The 16,219-nt window shown below is 38.2% G+C and overlaps 1 protein-coding gene and 1 long non-coding RNA gene across 6 annotated transcripts in view; one reads left to right on the forward strand and one right to left on the reverse strand.

Moving 5' to 3' along the window:
* LOC125366783 (aldo-keto reductase family 1 member C4-like) overlaps positions 1 to 16,219 on the reverse strand; it is a 133,992-nt gene that overhangs the window by 23,624 nt on the left and 94,149 nt on the right. Inside the window, exons 1-5 of one of the 5 annotated variants that reach the window (XM_048367500.1) lie at positions 4,462 to 4,564; positions 3,112 to 3,277; positions 2,416 to 2,532; positions 1,611 to 1,688; positions 1,086 to 1,208 (exon numbers count right to left, since the gene is read on the reverse strand). The exons of 3 other annotated variants lie outside the window; for them this stretch is intronic. In XM_048367500.1, coding sequence (XP_048223457.1) covers positions 1,086 to 1,208; positions 1,611 to 1,688; positions 2,416 to 2,532; positions 3,112 to 3,277; positions 4,462 to 4,547 — 570 coding nt within the window. In that variant the 5' untranslated portion in view covers positions 4,548 to 4,564. Of the gene's footprint in view, positions 1 to 1,085; positions 1,209 to 1,610; positions 1,689 to 2,415; positions 2,533 to 3,111; positions 3,278 to 4,461; positions 4,565 to 16,219 lie in introns of those variants that run through there. One more of the 5 variants, XM_048367496.1, reaches the window with a different exon arrangement.
* The window catches only part of LOC125366788, a 94,321-nt gene continuing 81,279 nt past the window's right edge, over positions 3,178 to 16,219 (forward strand). Inside the window, exon 1 of the long non-coding RNA XR_007213971.1 lies at positions 3,178 to 3,277. This is a non-coding gene — a long non-coding RNA (uncharacterized LOC125366788). The remainder of the gene's footprint in view (positions 3,278 to 16,219) is intronic.

A 16,219-nucleotide genomic window follows, 5' to 3' on the forward strand; every position in this document is an offset into this window, starting at 1 on the left:
AACACCTGATTGCTGTAACTTTGTTCTTTGCCTTTATAAGCCCTGTGCAATCGCAGCTCGGGGCTCCCTCCTAACCTCCGCTGTGTTGGTGGGTAGGATGAGGCCCGAGTTGCAGCTCGCCTGAATAAAGTCTTGCCTTGCTTTTGCATTTCGGAACGTCTGAGTCTCGGTGGCCTTCTTGGTGGTCTTCTTGCGACTTGGCGTAACAGCATCAGTGATTAAGACTGGAGATGGTAGAGCTTAAATGCTCCCAGGAAACCCAGCCATGTGCTGGTGGTTTGTGCCCATAATCTAGCTGCTCGGTAAGCTGAGCTCCTCAGTATTGCAATTTGAAGGCAGCCTGAGATGGGGGAGCCTACAAGATTCCATTTCCAAAATAGCCAGCAGAAAAGCCACATTTGGGGCAATTCTCCGATGTTAGGGTGCAGTAACTGTTAACAACCTTGTCTCATCTTACCTTTATTCTGTCCTTGCTTGCTGCCTTCTCCATTTTTTTTTGTTTTTTTTTCCCAGTCCTGGGCCTTGGACTCAGGGCCTGAGCACCGTCCCTGGCTTCCTTTTGCTCAAGGCTAGCACTCTGCCACTTGAGCCACAGTGCCACTTCCGGCCATTTTCTATATATGTGGTGATGGGAAATCGAACCCGGGGCTTCATGTATACGAGGCGAACACCTTACCACTAGGCCATATTCCCAGCCCAGCCTTCTCCATTTTAATGGCCTTCCCCCCCCCCCCCCCCCCATCCAGAGCTCTTTACAAGGCACTTTCAACCATCCAGCCTCTCACACTTCATGGATCAAATACTAGTGACTGTTCCCTTTAAGAGCTGATTCATGACTTGAAGCCCACCTGGATTCAAGGCCCTTACTGTCTCAAATTCCTACACGCAGTGCCATGCTACAGTCCTTCAATATATTTTTGCCCTTTCCAAAGAAAGATACAAATAAGATTCCTCCATATTCTCTATTCTTAGCATCTTCTGCTCTCTCTACAAAAATATGGGGGGAATGACAAGGAGTGGGGCCACTTGGTTATAGTACAGAAAGAAAGAAATGGAGAGACGGAAAGGAGACTGAGGGTGATTACCTGGTTACAGACAGGCTTATATTTGAGCCCTGGTTTGTTTAGGATCATCTCCAGCTGCCTACGATTGAAGTTGGACACGCCGATGGACTTGGCCAATCCTGCATCCTTACACTGCTCCATGGCCTTGAGAAAAAAAATGTGGTGAATAATAGCTTATCAACTTGACTGCCTATCAATTCAAGTGCAATACTCTATGATTAAAAGGAGCACTGCCATCAAGATAAAATAAAGCTGACTGGAATTGACTGGTAAGAAGGGAAAAGATAGTGGTGTTAGCAAGAAAAATAATTCTTGTGTTTAACACTGCACCAGGAGTTAAAGAGGTAACTGTTACCATTTTTCTCAAAGTGTCTGCCTCATTTCTCCTTGTACACTTAGACATAGAAATCATCTCTCCACTTAGTAAATAGGCCTTAAAAAGGGCACAGATTTCTCCAAGAGTACACATCCCAACATACATATAAAGCTGGAACCCAAACTCTTCCTCTCTCAATTTCCTTCATGCTTTTTATAGAAAATACTTACTTCCCATGTAGTACAAAGATCCACTGTGTCAAATATAAATTTTCCATTCTCACCCATTGGAAAATTGTCCTCTCCTGGCTGCAGTAGAAATAATTAAGCAATCTTACAAATTCATTTCTTCACCAATAAGCAATTCTCTTAGGTAAACATAGGATTAAGAAATAAATCTGGGTAACAGAAATTGGAACCAACTCTATTTGTATTTGTCATATATTTATATTTTTTGAGTTGTAAAGAATGATTTTGGATGACAGTTGCTAGAAATGGCTCATAATGTTGGGATGTCAGTAAGCATAAGGCCTACATTTCCAGCAACATTCATTAGGGTTTAAAAAAATCAATTCTACACATCCTCTCAAGCAAATGAACAGTCTTAACTCAGGCATGTTTAAAAAAATAAGATTGTCAATCAAGTGTCCTTTTAAGATTAAAAGTGTCCTATTAAAATTATATGCTAGGAGATAGAGAAACTATCAAACATTAATGAGCATGACTTGTGAATAGCCTCTCGGCCACGTATGACATCCATGGAAATGGCTGAGATAAATATGAAGCAAGCCTCTACCAATATAGGAGTAAGGAATGGATAAACAGACATTCCTGAAGACCTCTCTTACTATGGAAGTCTAATGGTCATATGGATTCTCAATTTTCCTAGTCTAGTGAATTCTTTTGTACAGTCTTTTGAATAATTCTACCACTTATGTAAGTTTAAATAAATATTAGAAGGCCATTTTAACCATCGATAAAATGAGTCTATTTGGCATAGGGAAGTTAAACAGATTTGATGCCACAAATTTCCTACCTTCAAAGCCATTGGGAAATGAACAAGGTATAAGTCAACATAATCCAAACGAAGCTTTTTCAGGGACCTTTCCAAGCATGATCGGACCAGCTCTGGACGATGGAAAGTACACCAAAGCTACAGGGGATCAAGATTGGGATTTAGTCTGGATTAATAAGTCATCCATGTTTGTGGGTGTAACTTCATTAACACTGAGACTTTTTCAACTCTTAGTAGCTGATAGAAAGAGGGAGAAATATTCTAGTATGAATTTCTTTATTTAATGTACTGATCCGTGTAAATAGATTTAGAAAGTTACCTAGGAGATAACAGATATCATATTCTTATACCTGTTTTATCTGTGCTAAATCACACTGCTCTTAACTGTGACTCAGTAAACCAAGTCTAAACTCAGGGAGCTTAAAAAAACAAAAGATTGCCAATCAGGAATCCTTTCAAAATTAATTTTATGCTAGTTGATAGAGAAACTGTCAAATGTTAATGGCCATGACTTGTGGATAAACTCCACCACATCATAGGATAGCTTATAACTTCAGTGCAAAGTTACAAACTTAAAGATAGCATTGAAGAGAGAACTGTCATCAATATCTGAATACATGTGAACAAATGATGGACATACCACAAAAAGCACATAGGTGTCCCTTGAGCACATCACATTTCATCAACTTCCATTCCTGGACACCAAATATACAATACCTTTGTAGTGTAAAATATCTCCTCTCTCTTCACAGTGCCATCTGCAATCTTACTTTGAATGGCCAGTCCTACGTTCTCTTCACTGTTGTACACATAACCACAGTCAATATAGCGGAAGCCAGCGTCTATTGCTAATTTGGTGATATCCAAGTATTTACTCGTGGGAGTCTAGACAAACAATTGAATGCAGTACTTTGAAATCCACGTTATTGAGACATATTAAACATAAGCACTGAATTTTACAAGAAAACGATTTTCCCTGTGTCTTGGGTAAATTTTATGTTTTTATAGATTAATTCAGGTTACTTTGTTGTGTTTTTGTTTACAAAATAAAACAAGAGGAGGATAACTCAGGATTGTCTTCAGTCCCAAACAAGTGCCGGTTAGTCAGAGCCTTAAAGGGCTACACTAACATTCTAAAGTCAGTAATCTGCGAAATCGATTTACACTATTTTTCAAGTGGTTATAACAATGAATATCTCTATAGTGTGATCACACTGTAAAATTAACACAAGAGTACATGCATGGAATAAATTATTGACGAAAAATACTTCAATGTTCTGTGAGACTTGTTCCATACAAGTTCTCCAAATCACAGGAATAAAAAAAATAAAATAAAATAAAACACTTACCTGGCTGGAAACAGAAAGTATAGGAGGAAAAAGTATTTTCCAACTATGCTTTTCAAAAATGACTTAAATACAGAGTGTATAAAGAACAACAACAAAAAATAATCCCATTGAGGGCTGGGGATATAGCCTAGTGGCAAGAGTGCCTGCCTCGGATATACGAGGCCCTAGGTTCGATTCCCCAGCACCACATATACAGAAAACGGCCAGAAGCGGCGCTGTGGCTCAAGTGGCAGAGTGCTAGCCTTGAGCAGGAAGAAGCCAGGGACAGTGCTCAGGCCCTGAGTCCAAGGCCCAGGACTGGCCAAAAAATAAATAAATAAATAAATAAATAAATAAATAAATAAATAAATAAATAAAAATAATCCCATTGAAATGGGAAAACAATCTGAATAAATGTTGCCAGACAGAAGAAATACAATCTGAATAGATGTTGCCAGACAGAAGAAATAGAAATAGTGAACAAATAGGCAAAAAGTGTGGGGAGGGGGTTCCATGTCACTTGCCACAAGACTGGAATCTTCATTGCTAAGTTTCATCTTTCCCTACTAGATAGAGAATAGAATAATACACAAGAAATAAAAGAGAGCAGAGAATGATAATTTGACAACTGTGTCATCAGACTCTGAGGCTGAGTCCAGTATACTGTTCTCTTGTCCACGGAATAGCTGAAGTTTGGTGCAGCAGAAGACCAAACACTTCCCAAGGACACTGTATATTTACCTCTGCAGGTCCAGCAGTGCCAAAGCCAAGCACAGGCATGAAGTGACCGTCATTGAGTCGCACACGCTGGGGTTTGGAATTCATCTTCCCCCACTCCTCTAGATAAGCAGTCACTGTTCTTATGTCTTACAGTTCAGTGAAACTCACAGAGCAGGCAGAAGGAGAGAAGGGAAAGCAATGTTGCATCACTGATAAAACAGCTATGCTCACATCAGTTGGCTGTCTGTTCTACACCCTTTATCTCTTTTTATATTCAGCCACATTCAGTTTCAGTTCCATTGAACCACACCCTCTCCTTCTCCACCCCCAGCCCTGGAGAGGCCTTGGCAGGTACCTGTGTCTCCCATGTCAGCAGATCTCTATGAGATCCACTAGGTCAACCCCTCACATCCATTCTCTCTACATGACCTGGAAATGAACACCCACCTAAAAGACACAAAGACCACATGGTGGGTTTTTCTACAACCTCCTCTGTTAGTTTAAGACATAGCCAATGGGACATTAGAGAAGGAGCTTAAAGCTATATTCAACATGGGAAAAGAGAATTAAAATCAGGTCATTTATATGAAAGGGAATTATGAAGGCAATTATTAAGCACAACTCCTCTTGCAAACTACCCTACAAACATCAGTGTCTTCATTTACCTCAGAGAGATTAAGTGTTAGAGCTTTGGATGTACCTGGTAGCGTGAACAGATTGGTCCAATTAAGGCATATATGAAAGTGGTTCTGAGTCAATGAATTTCTGTACCACATTGAAGCTGAGTACTTAGAGAAGGGCATCAGAGAAGACAGGAGAGGGAAACTCAAGTGTGTATAGCAAATCTCATCATGCAACTTTATGTCTTGAGCTCTATGTGGGGATCTGGGCCGAGCAATTAAAGATCTTTTAGGTCACTCAGGATCATAGACTCAGGACCAAGGCCTTAGGCAGTCATGGTTGTCATTATTTTACTCCCTTCATAGTTCTCACTGTGCTGGAGGAATAAATTCTTTCCTCTCAAGATTCCTTATTGTTCTCCAGGCTCTGGGAATTGTCTAATGGATAGTGCTGGAAGATTTCCCAACATCAGTCAATAGTAGTTTTCACAACCGAAAAAGACGAATGGCTATTGCAGTGTAGTTCTCCTGACAAAGCTAGACATGTTTTAACTTTAATGACCTGCTCTCTCTATTTTTTCCAGGTACAAATTTTGGCCTCATAGAGCTCTACCAAAAGAAGAAGAGAAACTTTAGTGGATCTAAGCAATGTGGTTCTTACAGCAGAGCAAGCTCCAGATTCCTCTGTCTTCTTAACAAAGAAGCCCCTATTTTATAGCATGAAGGAAAAGATGTTGAGTTGAAAGGTGAGTATTATTATGGAAAATAAAGGTTAAAGTGAGAAAGCTAATTTAGTATATTTGTATTGTGCATGTTGGATCTCATTGCCACACAGGAGATAAATATTTGGAAAATCATTTATGCAATGCTTGATGTCAGGTTGTGCTAGAAGCAATGATGATAGCAATTTCACCAAACTCATTTCTTCACCCACAGCAATACTCCCAGGTAAATCTAGGACTGGGAACTAAAGCTATATAAGAAACAGTGGAACAACATGACCCACCTTTATCTATTGTTTTGCATGTTGAGTTGTAAAGAATATGCCTGGGTGAAAGGTTCCTATTTTCTCAAATCTATCATGTGAGTTAAAATATAACACATTTTTATATCTTATGGGGTGTTAGTTGGCTTGTGGTAATTTTCATGCCCTTGAATTCTCTCTTGGATAAATGCCTCTCCTCCACTCAGGAACTCAAGAAGTTAGTAGTTCAGGACTTGACTTTGGTGTGAACCTGTAATGGTGAATCAGGTGAGTCACATACTTTGCAAAACTTGTTAACTTTTTATTTTAGTATGAAGCACCAAGATAAATAAACAGTTCTTGTTTATCCTCATTCTCTGAGTTCATGAATGGCTTAGGTCAAGTGACAAAAAATACAACTAGTTCACGTTATTTTCTAGATTAATTCTGGTGATATAAAACACAAAGAAACCATCACATGTCAATGGCCCTGAGATCTGAGCTCTACGTATGACCTTATATTTTCCATCGATGAAAATTACTGGAACAAAAGCTAAACAAATCTGTAGAAGCACAGAGGCAAGGTATTAACAAATAGAAACATTTCTGAAGACTACTAAAAATGCAAACTCGAATCCTAGCTTAGACTTCTTGTCCACTGAATTTTGCAAACTAAATTCATTTAAATATAGAAACTGAATTTAACCAATCAATTAAATGGAAGGTATGCTAACAGCAGATAGGAAACAGGTTTGATGATTCACTCTACTCTCATTGGTAAATGAATAAGATAGATGACAGCAAAATTCAACTAAAGTTTGTTCAGTGATCTTTTCAAGTAACATCAAACAAGCTGTGGTTTGTGGAAAGTAGACCAAAGATTAATGTTTGAAGAAGGGAATTTGTGCTTAATTAATTTTTAATTAATTAAGAACTGGAAGAGAGCAGAGGAAGAAGCCATATTGTCCAAAAAGAAATGTACTCATTGCCTGACTTTTTCAACAGTACATTATGCAACTGTACATTGCTTATAACAATTTAAGAAAAATTTTAAAATAATTAAGAATCTGACTTTGTGAATTCAGTTCATCGAGTATTGAAGCATTAATCTAGTCATTAGAATAGATGACCATGGGAAAAATTATTCTATTTTATTCTGAATTTCCTTGGATCTAATATATCCATGCAAATTTGATTTTTGTGTAGGGTGTGAAATAGTGATCTAAGTTCTGTCTCCTGAATGTAGGCAGCCAGTTTTGCCAAGACCATTTCTTAGAAGAGGTTATCTTTTATACAGTGTATATATTCAACTCCTTTACCAAACGCTAGATGGCAGTAACTGCATGATTTATTTCCAGGTTTTCTATTCTGTTGCATTAGTTTGTATCTATTTATGTGCCAACACCATACTGTTTTTGTTACTATGTTTCTGTAATGTAACTTGAAGTCTGAAATTGTGATACATCCAATGTGGCTCTTTTTGTTTGTGTGACTCTTCTACACCTTCATATTAATTGAAATAGATTTTTCTCTTTGTGAAGAATAATGTTGCAATTTTCATGAAAATTGCACTGAATCTGTAGCTTGATTCCAGCTAAAGAATTTACCATTTCGACTGAAATTATAATGAACCTGTAGATTGACATCAGCTGAATAATTCACAAAGTATGTATAGTGCATTGCCTTATCATTTATTAATTAATGGACAACTTCACTGATTCCATATTTGGATTGTTGGGAGAAATTTAAAATATAAGACTAAGGGCCTTGATGGGTTAATTAAGAGTCCACTCTACATAAATAATGTCTTATGATCATACAATGTGCAAGATGAAGATTAAAAATAGAGATTCTTTCTGAATGGTGGACCAAGAATGTTTGGTCAATCCCTTAATTATGTTTGTTCCAGCTTTTGAAATTAATGTTTATCAGTTTTATAATCAAAGACAAGCATTTCCTTGTAATATAGGTAATTTCCTGAACTAGACAATGGAAAAGGAATACAGCACCCCAGAAGATAGTCAGCATTGAAGACTTGAATGCCAACTGCCCTTTCCCTATGTCACAAAGCTCACTATCTGATCTTCAGTCACCTAAAAAAAATGTTTTCCATCCACAGTTAAACTTCTGCAGAGTTTCTCCCACATGATACATTGCAGGGTTATGGTAGCTTCTGATCTGACTTACTTAGTTGGATTGCATTTGATGGTTGTAAGCTTAGCATTCACCTTTCTTGAGAGGATATTTTCTTATAAGCTTTGCATTCATTCTGACCTCCAACGCCTCTATAGGGCATGGTAGAATTTCTCTGTGAAAGGCCTGGACAAATGACCAGATGTCCTCTGCTACACATCTGCCAACCTCACAAGTCAGGGTATTGTCCCAACAAAACAGTTGTGAGCCCTGCTTCTCTTCTCTTCTTATTAACTCCAGTTTTCTATTAGTAACTTGGTATGACGTGTGTGTGTGTGTGTGCACGCGCACATGTACATGCGCTGGTACTGGAGCTTGAACTCAGAACCTAAATACTGTTGTGCCTTATCTTTTCTGTTCAAGGATGATGCACCTTTACTATATTTAGGGTTTATATTAACTTCCATGATTTATTTCCCCCCAGAGGAATTTTCCCCAAGGAGAACTCACAGATTCTCAAACAATAACATCCAAAGGGTTCTTCTGCACTGCAATACTGTTACCAAGGCAGTGTTTCATGGAGAGCATCTACCTATGATTCCTATCAGATTAGAGTAACAGGACCCTCCCACATCATTTAATTGCAGAGGTATATATAAAATCAAGGTGCATCCTTGGATGTTAAAAATAAAGTGAAGTGTTTTAGACTTGGTAGTCATAGCCTAATCCCAAAGTGAAAGCAGCTTTCGATACAATTACTCTGCATTTTCAAAATTAGGTTTTTATTATCTTTAACTAGTTGTACAGAGGAATTAACAATGCAACAGAATAGTTTGCAAGGACAATATATCTTGATCAGTGGCATCCTTTTGCAATTTTCCCCCATCTCTCCCAACCAAACCCCTCCCTTCAATTTTCTTAATTTTGTGGGATATGCACTTTGTTTATTTTCTTAATTTTGTAGGATAGTCATTACATATTATGATTGGGTTCTCTGCTCCACCCCAACTTCCTCATTTGATTTGTCTACCACTCTCCCCTTGATCCTGACACCCACATTTCAAGTGTTTCCTGGTATTCATTTTGTTAAACTAGGAGTTAGTCTTTCTAAGGAATTACACCGTGTTGAATTCTCCCCCTTAAAATGCCATATTTTTCTCGGATATAGTGGTGTGGACAATCTTGATGTGTTTGCTAGTACATTTACAAGTTAGTTCTTATTCCATACAGGAGAGAAATGTACTTGTCCTTTTCTCTCTGGGCTTCACTTACATCACATAAGCATTTTTTTCTAGTCTGATTCATTTCCTTGCAAATGATGGAATATTATTCTTCCTAATGGATGGATAAAATTCCTATTCCTAGGTAGCTTTGAACAAGTAGGTAAAAATGCAACAAAACTGCCTAGCATTTTGGATTTTACCGTTCTGGATTGGCTATTTACTTTGTTGGTAAAGACAGTTGAGTGTATGTTAGAATTTTTATAATACAGATAGGATGGTATAAAGTTATTCTCCATGTAAGCATGCTGAAATTGCAAGGGTTTTTTTTTTAAATAATCTTATCAATTCATGGTTGTTAAAATACATTGTTTTCAGACATACTGAAAATAACATTTCTCATTTTTCCTTTCACAAATATTGCTAGGCATGACTCGGGTTAGCACTGGATGATAGGTAAGACAGGTCCTTTTTTTTTTTTTTTTTTTTTTTTTTTTTGGCCAGTCCTGGGCCTTGGACTCAGGGCCTGAGCACTGTCCCTGGCTTCTTCCCGCTCAAGGCTAGCACTCTGCCACTTGAGACACAGCGCCGCTTCTGGCCGTTTTCTGTATATGTGGTGCTGGGGAATCGAACCTAGGGCCTTGTGTATCCGAGGCAGGCACTCTTGCCACTAGGCTATATCCCCAGCCCAAGACAGGTCCTTTTTTTCTTTAGGATCTACTCCTCTAAAGGGCATTGATAGTACATCCCAAGCACAGATGCATTCAGTTCTATCTCCTGGGGCTCCACCTTTCCACATTCCTCATTACTTCTCTGGAGGGTTCTCCCTCTAACTTCTTTAGCTAGGTCTCCCACAGGAATACCTCCCTGATTCCAGTAGCTGTGATACAGCATGCCAGGTAGGGAGCTATATGATATGTCCTTGTAATATGCTCCTTAGCTTCCAGATTTGGAACCATGAACTAAACACAGTGTTTTGCTGGGTCTGGTTTGGTTTCTCCTGGAACTGGAAGAACACTGAAAGGATAAACTCCAGCTAACTGATATTTCGTGGAGCCTGAAAATTTGACCCATTCCTACCCTGAAATATCTATGAGAAGATCGCTTCCCCATATCTTACAGACTTTACATCCAATCATTTTCAGTTACAACATTCCAAAGGAGATAAATCATGCAAGTAATTGAGATCACCGTAGGAAGGATCTTTGTGGGGTTTGGGGGTTCTCGTATTTATTTGAAAGAGTGGTGACACATTTAGCACCTTCTCTTCCAAATTTGCAGATTTAGCTTAAGCCAAGTGTGAATTTTGAAGCAGCATGAATTACAAGTGATGTGTCCAATAATCAGCATCTGAAAGTTGTCCATCAATTTCAAGATAACTTCAGCCAGGAGTCATGAAAAGAGCTTTCATGTTAATACTCATCAGAGAATGGAAATTCAGGGTGGTTGGCAAAACTAAAATGAGAAAGAAAAAGATGAATATTATGGCTTGATGATTCCAGTTCTACAGATGATGTGATATCTATGTACCACTACAATAAAAGTTAGTATTTTATTCCCTGACTAGGCATATTAAACACTACTAATTAGATACTAATATTTGCATTGATGAATAATATAGCTTTATAAGAACTACTGTAAGGTACTCTAATTAAATTATTCAGATTAAATTCCCTGCTTAGAATAGACACACAAAACAGACAAGCATTGGTTAAATTTGCTTGCCTATATCTGTCAAATTTCCTACACAATAAAAGCAAAGAAAGCCTATCCTATTTAAATTGTCAGTGAAAGCAGAAACTGGTTATATCAGGTTTAGAAAAGGACTAATCCACATATTAACTAACAGAAAATAATTGTGTTAGATTCAAGTATGGAAAGAATGCCACTTTATATCTCCATTTCCAGATTTATATCTCCATTAACATCTAATTGGTAGGTTTATATACCAATATCATACAAACTAGAAAGTGACAAAAAAAATTGTTACCTCTTAACACAGCAGATGACAAGAATTACTGACTTTATAATGTTCTGTCTCTTTGCACTATGTCCCTACTTAACTTTTTTCTATACTAACAAAAATATTAACAATAATAAAATAATACACATGCTAATTCTTGTGAACATGGACTTTCTAATTCCCTTTCAAACACAATCATATTTATTTCTATTATAAATTAAAACTTCAGTACGCACAAAAGCTATGCATTGCTTGTTTACCCTTGTTTATGGTATTTGTCTAATATTAGTCTATACCCCTAGAACATGAAGTAACAGTAATGGTCTCTCGATGACTATGAATTCTTTTCAGCAATGGAGTATCTTCTGCATGCACAAATCTTTCTCCTCAAAAAAAAAAAAAAAAAACTTCTTTGTCTTCTGCACCAAGATGTCTATAGTTCAGAAACACAAAGATAAATGTCCTAGTGGCAACCTCAGTGAAAACATCCTGAGAGAAAAATATAATGTTTGTGTTCTGCACAAATATGCATTGAAAGAGAAAGGAGAGACTTGAAACTAAAATAAATTGAGACAGGTTTTTGCCTAAGTTACTTACATATCACCTGAACCGTATCGAAAATTCCTGTTCAGGCTATTTAGGACTTCCATGTCTTCTAAAGGCAACTGGAATTCAAAAGCCTATCAAACAAGTAAACAACTTTTAGAATCCATAAGTTATATATCTTCTGATCTTGAAAATCCAAGTGTAACAGACTTAATGACACAAAGTCAAAAGAATCAAGTAACTGGGCTGGGGATATGGCCTAGTGGCAAGAGTGCTTGCCTTGTGTACATGAGGCCCTGGGTTCGATTCCCCAGCACCACGTATACAGAAAACAGCCAGAAGTGGTGCCGTGGCTCAAGTGGCAGAGTGCTAGCCTTGAGCAAGAAGAAGCCAGGGACAGTGCTCAGGCCCTGAGTCAAAGGCCCAGGACTGGCCAAAAAAAAGACTCAAGTAACTAATGGAGACATCTGTTAGAAATATGGTGATATTGCAAAACATAAGAAATCTCCAAAGGAGGTGGGCACAAACAAATTGGTGTAGTTTTAGCTTTAGTTTTATGTACATACAAGTTACCAGAGTGACTATTGCAAAGGTTTTTATGTACACAAGCTAACTCAGCAATTGTCAAGGATAATTTTGGGTTTCTATAGCCCATCATATACAGTTAAAATGTGATAGTGCTCCTTTCAACAGTTTCACTCACAATTTTCCCTCATGCTAATGAAATCTTACCCAATAAGATGGCTGAAATTCTAAAAATCATGGTTCAACACTATTCTGAACAGAAAAGTCTGCAAGACACTATCTCCAAAATAACCAGCAAAATTACTCTTTGGAAGCAAAACTGTCCACAGCATTCCTCATCACCTGTATGTTCTCTTTGATCTCTTTTTCTATGAAGCTCTGAGCCAGAGTCACAACCCCACGTTGCAGCTGGTATCGAAGGGCAATCTGGGCTGGGCTTCGATTGTGCTTTTTGGCCATGGCACCAAGAACTGGGTCCTTCAGAAGAAATGGGGCATTAGGGTCCACCCTGGAAGGAAAGGCAGAAATGCTGAAGTGCAGACTAAGTGTTCTATTTGATTGCAGAACTCCAATTTACTCTATGATGCCCACTCCAGACCAAGTAGTCGAATGCAATCTCTTGGGCCAGCATTATCACTAGTATCTGGGACCATATCAGAAATGCAATTCTCCCCTTTTCCTAAGCCACTTCAAAAGCAAACTAAGTATAGTAGAACTAAAAATACTTGTTTCAGAATAATGTTTTGGGTAAACATTTTGTTGCATTACCATCGTTTAGGTCGTTGAGTTCCCAGAGCACTATGGGCAACCAGAACAATGTCTTTTGACTTGCAGAAGTCTAGTAGTTTGCTCTGGTTGAGATAAGGATGGCATTCGACCTGTGGATAGATATGACAGGAATTATACGCAACTTTATGCACTGATAAGGTTAACATCAAGAAGAAAATTAAGAGCAAACAAACCTGAATAAGAAAAAAAAGACGTGAGACACTAGATTTGAGTTGAAATGATCGAAATAATGTGAGGTTTGCTTTCTAACAAATAAACAAGTTTCATGTATCTGTCACCTGGGTTGATCAAAAGCAGTAATCTTCCTGAATTAAATCAACCCCGTAGATTACATCATCAATGCTAAAGACCATTTGCAGGACAAAGAGGCACAACAAGTTCTATTTGTGGGAAAATGAAAGACCTTTCTGAAATGTAGACATGATATTTGAATAGAAATCAACAATTTAGTCAGACACTCATGGAGGGAAAATCTATAGGATAAAAGAACCATTTTGGTAGGCATTCTGTTGGTGACATTGGGCAGAGGTATTTTTAAATGAAAAGTAACAATGAAGTTGAGAGCCAGTGGCTAACACTTCTAATCCTACCTACTGAGGAGGCTGAGATATGAAGGTCTGAGGTTCTGGGGCAGCCCAAACAGATAAATTTACAAGACTCTTATCTTCAATGAACCAACAAAACTCTGGAGGTAGAAGCATCAGCCTTGAGCCACAAAACTAAGGGAGAGTATAAGACCCTGAGTTTAAGCCACAGTACTGGCACATACAGAAAATTAAATGTATTCAATGGAATAAAAATTCATTGGTTCAATGGCATAGACGTCACTAAAGGAGGGAAGATAAATAAAAACTACCTTTTGATAGAGACTGCTACTTTAACTGCTTTCTTAGAAGACTAAAAACTGAAAGGCAGGTATTGAGATTTTCTCTGTCTTATGGAAATTATTGTTATTCTGATATGTTAAGTAAATTTTTTAAGTAAAATATCTGGTAAGTAAATACAGTAGTTGAAACAAATTAAATTTTTCATAAATCTAGTGACATCTAATTCTCACAGAAATTATGAATGAATATTAAACTGTTGTGTGAATTTTTTTATTGACAATGATCAACCAGTAGGCAATTGGTAATTGTCACAGAGGAAACCGTCTATTTATGAAGGATACATCTAGGTAGACCCACTTAACCAACAGATTCAATCAATGGGAAATTTGAGTACAGACTGACTTCAGTGATGCAACAGAATTGTTGTCAATTTCTTTGAATATGGTCACAGACGCTTAACTACATGAGAGAATATGTTCATTCCTAGAAGAGTCCTCTGAAGTTTCTACAATTTCATCTGAAGAGAGTCAGCAAAAATATTACGGATATTGATGACGATCTACTCGCATAAACCAATGACAATGTGGCCACATGTTGAACAATTGCCATAGAATTTGGAAAACAGGAATATTCTGCCTCTCTGCATGCTTGATAGCTTTCATGACAAAATCTTGATAAAACTGCCTTAACTTTCATATATTTAGAAATCTTAGGATTGTGTCACTGTCCACAAATTTACCAGCCTTGTGTTCCAAGCACTTTTACTCCGCAGCTGTAAGGACTATAAGCTGTAGAAGACAATAAGTTAGAGCTCTAAACCAGACATAGCATAAATGAGAATAACAAACAAAAAAAAAGCAGAAAGGAGATGTTGACATAGAGGTTTTCAGGCTCTACATTCTGCTGTTTCCAAGTACGTATTTCACTCACACCATAAACAGATATTTGACCTGTGTGATCATTTTTGCAGCCCTCATTTTAGTCTGCACGTACCTATATTGCTAGCCAAGGATCCTGAAGCCAGACATAACCGCACAAAGTAGAAAGCACCCACTGGACCAGGCCCTTAACACGAATCCCCACATTACTTCCTTCTCCCACCGCTCCTTTCCCGGCTCCTGATTCTCTGGGACTTCATTGCTCTATATACACAACACCATCATCATCACCCATAGGCCACCAATAAGTACTTTGCCCCTGAAGTGCGATGACTGCATCTTCCAGATTGTTACATTAATTGGACACTGTGAACCCTCACTAGGCACAGACACTATTGTGGATCTCCCAAGTCCTTTGAGACAATCATTGTTCTTAGAATCCTTTATTCCATGAAAATAAGTTGAACTGGACAGAACGTAACCATAATGCCTGGCAGAAATACAGAAACAAGTAAACGAATAAGACATGGAGAAGAGGGAAAAAGGAACTCACCTGGTTGCAAACGGACTTGTACTTCAGTCCTGGCTCAGTGCCTGAGTTCAAGCCCCAGGTCTGACAAAAGGAAGGAGGAAGGAAGGAAGGAAGGAAGGAAGGAAGGAAGGAAGGAAGGAAGGAAGGAAGGAAGGAAGGAAGGAAGGAAGGAAGGAAGGAAGGAAGGGCATAAGGAGATGAGGTGAAAGCAGATCACCTGGTTGCAGACGGGCTTGTACTTGAGTCCTGGCTTGTTCAAGATCCTCTCCAGCTGCCGGCGATTAAAGTTGGACACCCCGATGGACTTGGCCAACCCTGCCTCCTTACACTTCTCCATGGCCTAAAAAGGAAGGAGTTCTGAAGATCTATGGGTACAGTTGATTGAGTCAATATAAATACAAAAAGGAGTTGATGAAAGAAACACTACCAATAAATGACAACTGACTGCAACTGATTGTTGGTATTAAAAAATGGTCAATATATTTGGAGAATATGTTGACATACAAATAAAGAATTTTGTGTCCTCCTTGTAGAAGTAGAGACATTACTGCACAAGGAAGAAGCAAGAATTCATTATTCTTGTCATCAATTCTTTTCATTCATCTCTTTTACCTTCCAGTAATGCTTTCTTCCCTACCCCTCCTGCAAAACACCCTTGTAAATGTAATGAATTTCTAGATTTCAAGGGTATATAGTCCATTCTTGTAATTGAATACATGACCTGATTCTCTGGGCTTCCTCTAGGGTCTATTCTTCAAGTACTTACCTCCCATGTGGCAC

The sequence above is a fragment of the Perognathus longimembris genome, chromosome 18 (assembly GCF_023159225.1).
Source record: "Perognathus longimembris pacificus isolate PPM17 chromosome 18, ASM2315922v1, whole genome shotgun sequence".
Classification (NCBI taxonomy): domain Eukaryota; kingdom Metazoa; phylum Chordata; class Mammalia; order Rodentia; family Heteromyidae; genus Perognathus; species Perognathus longimembris.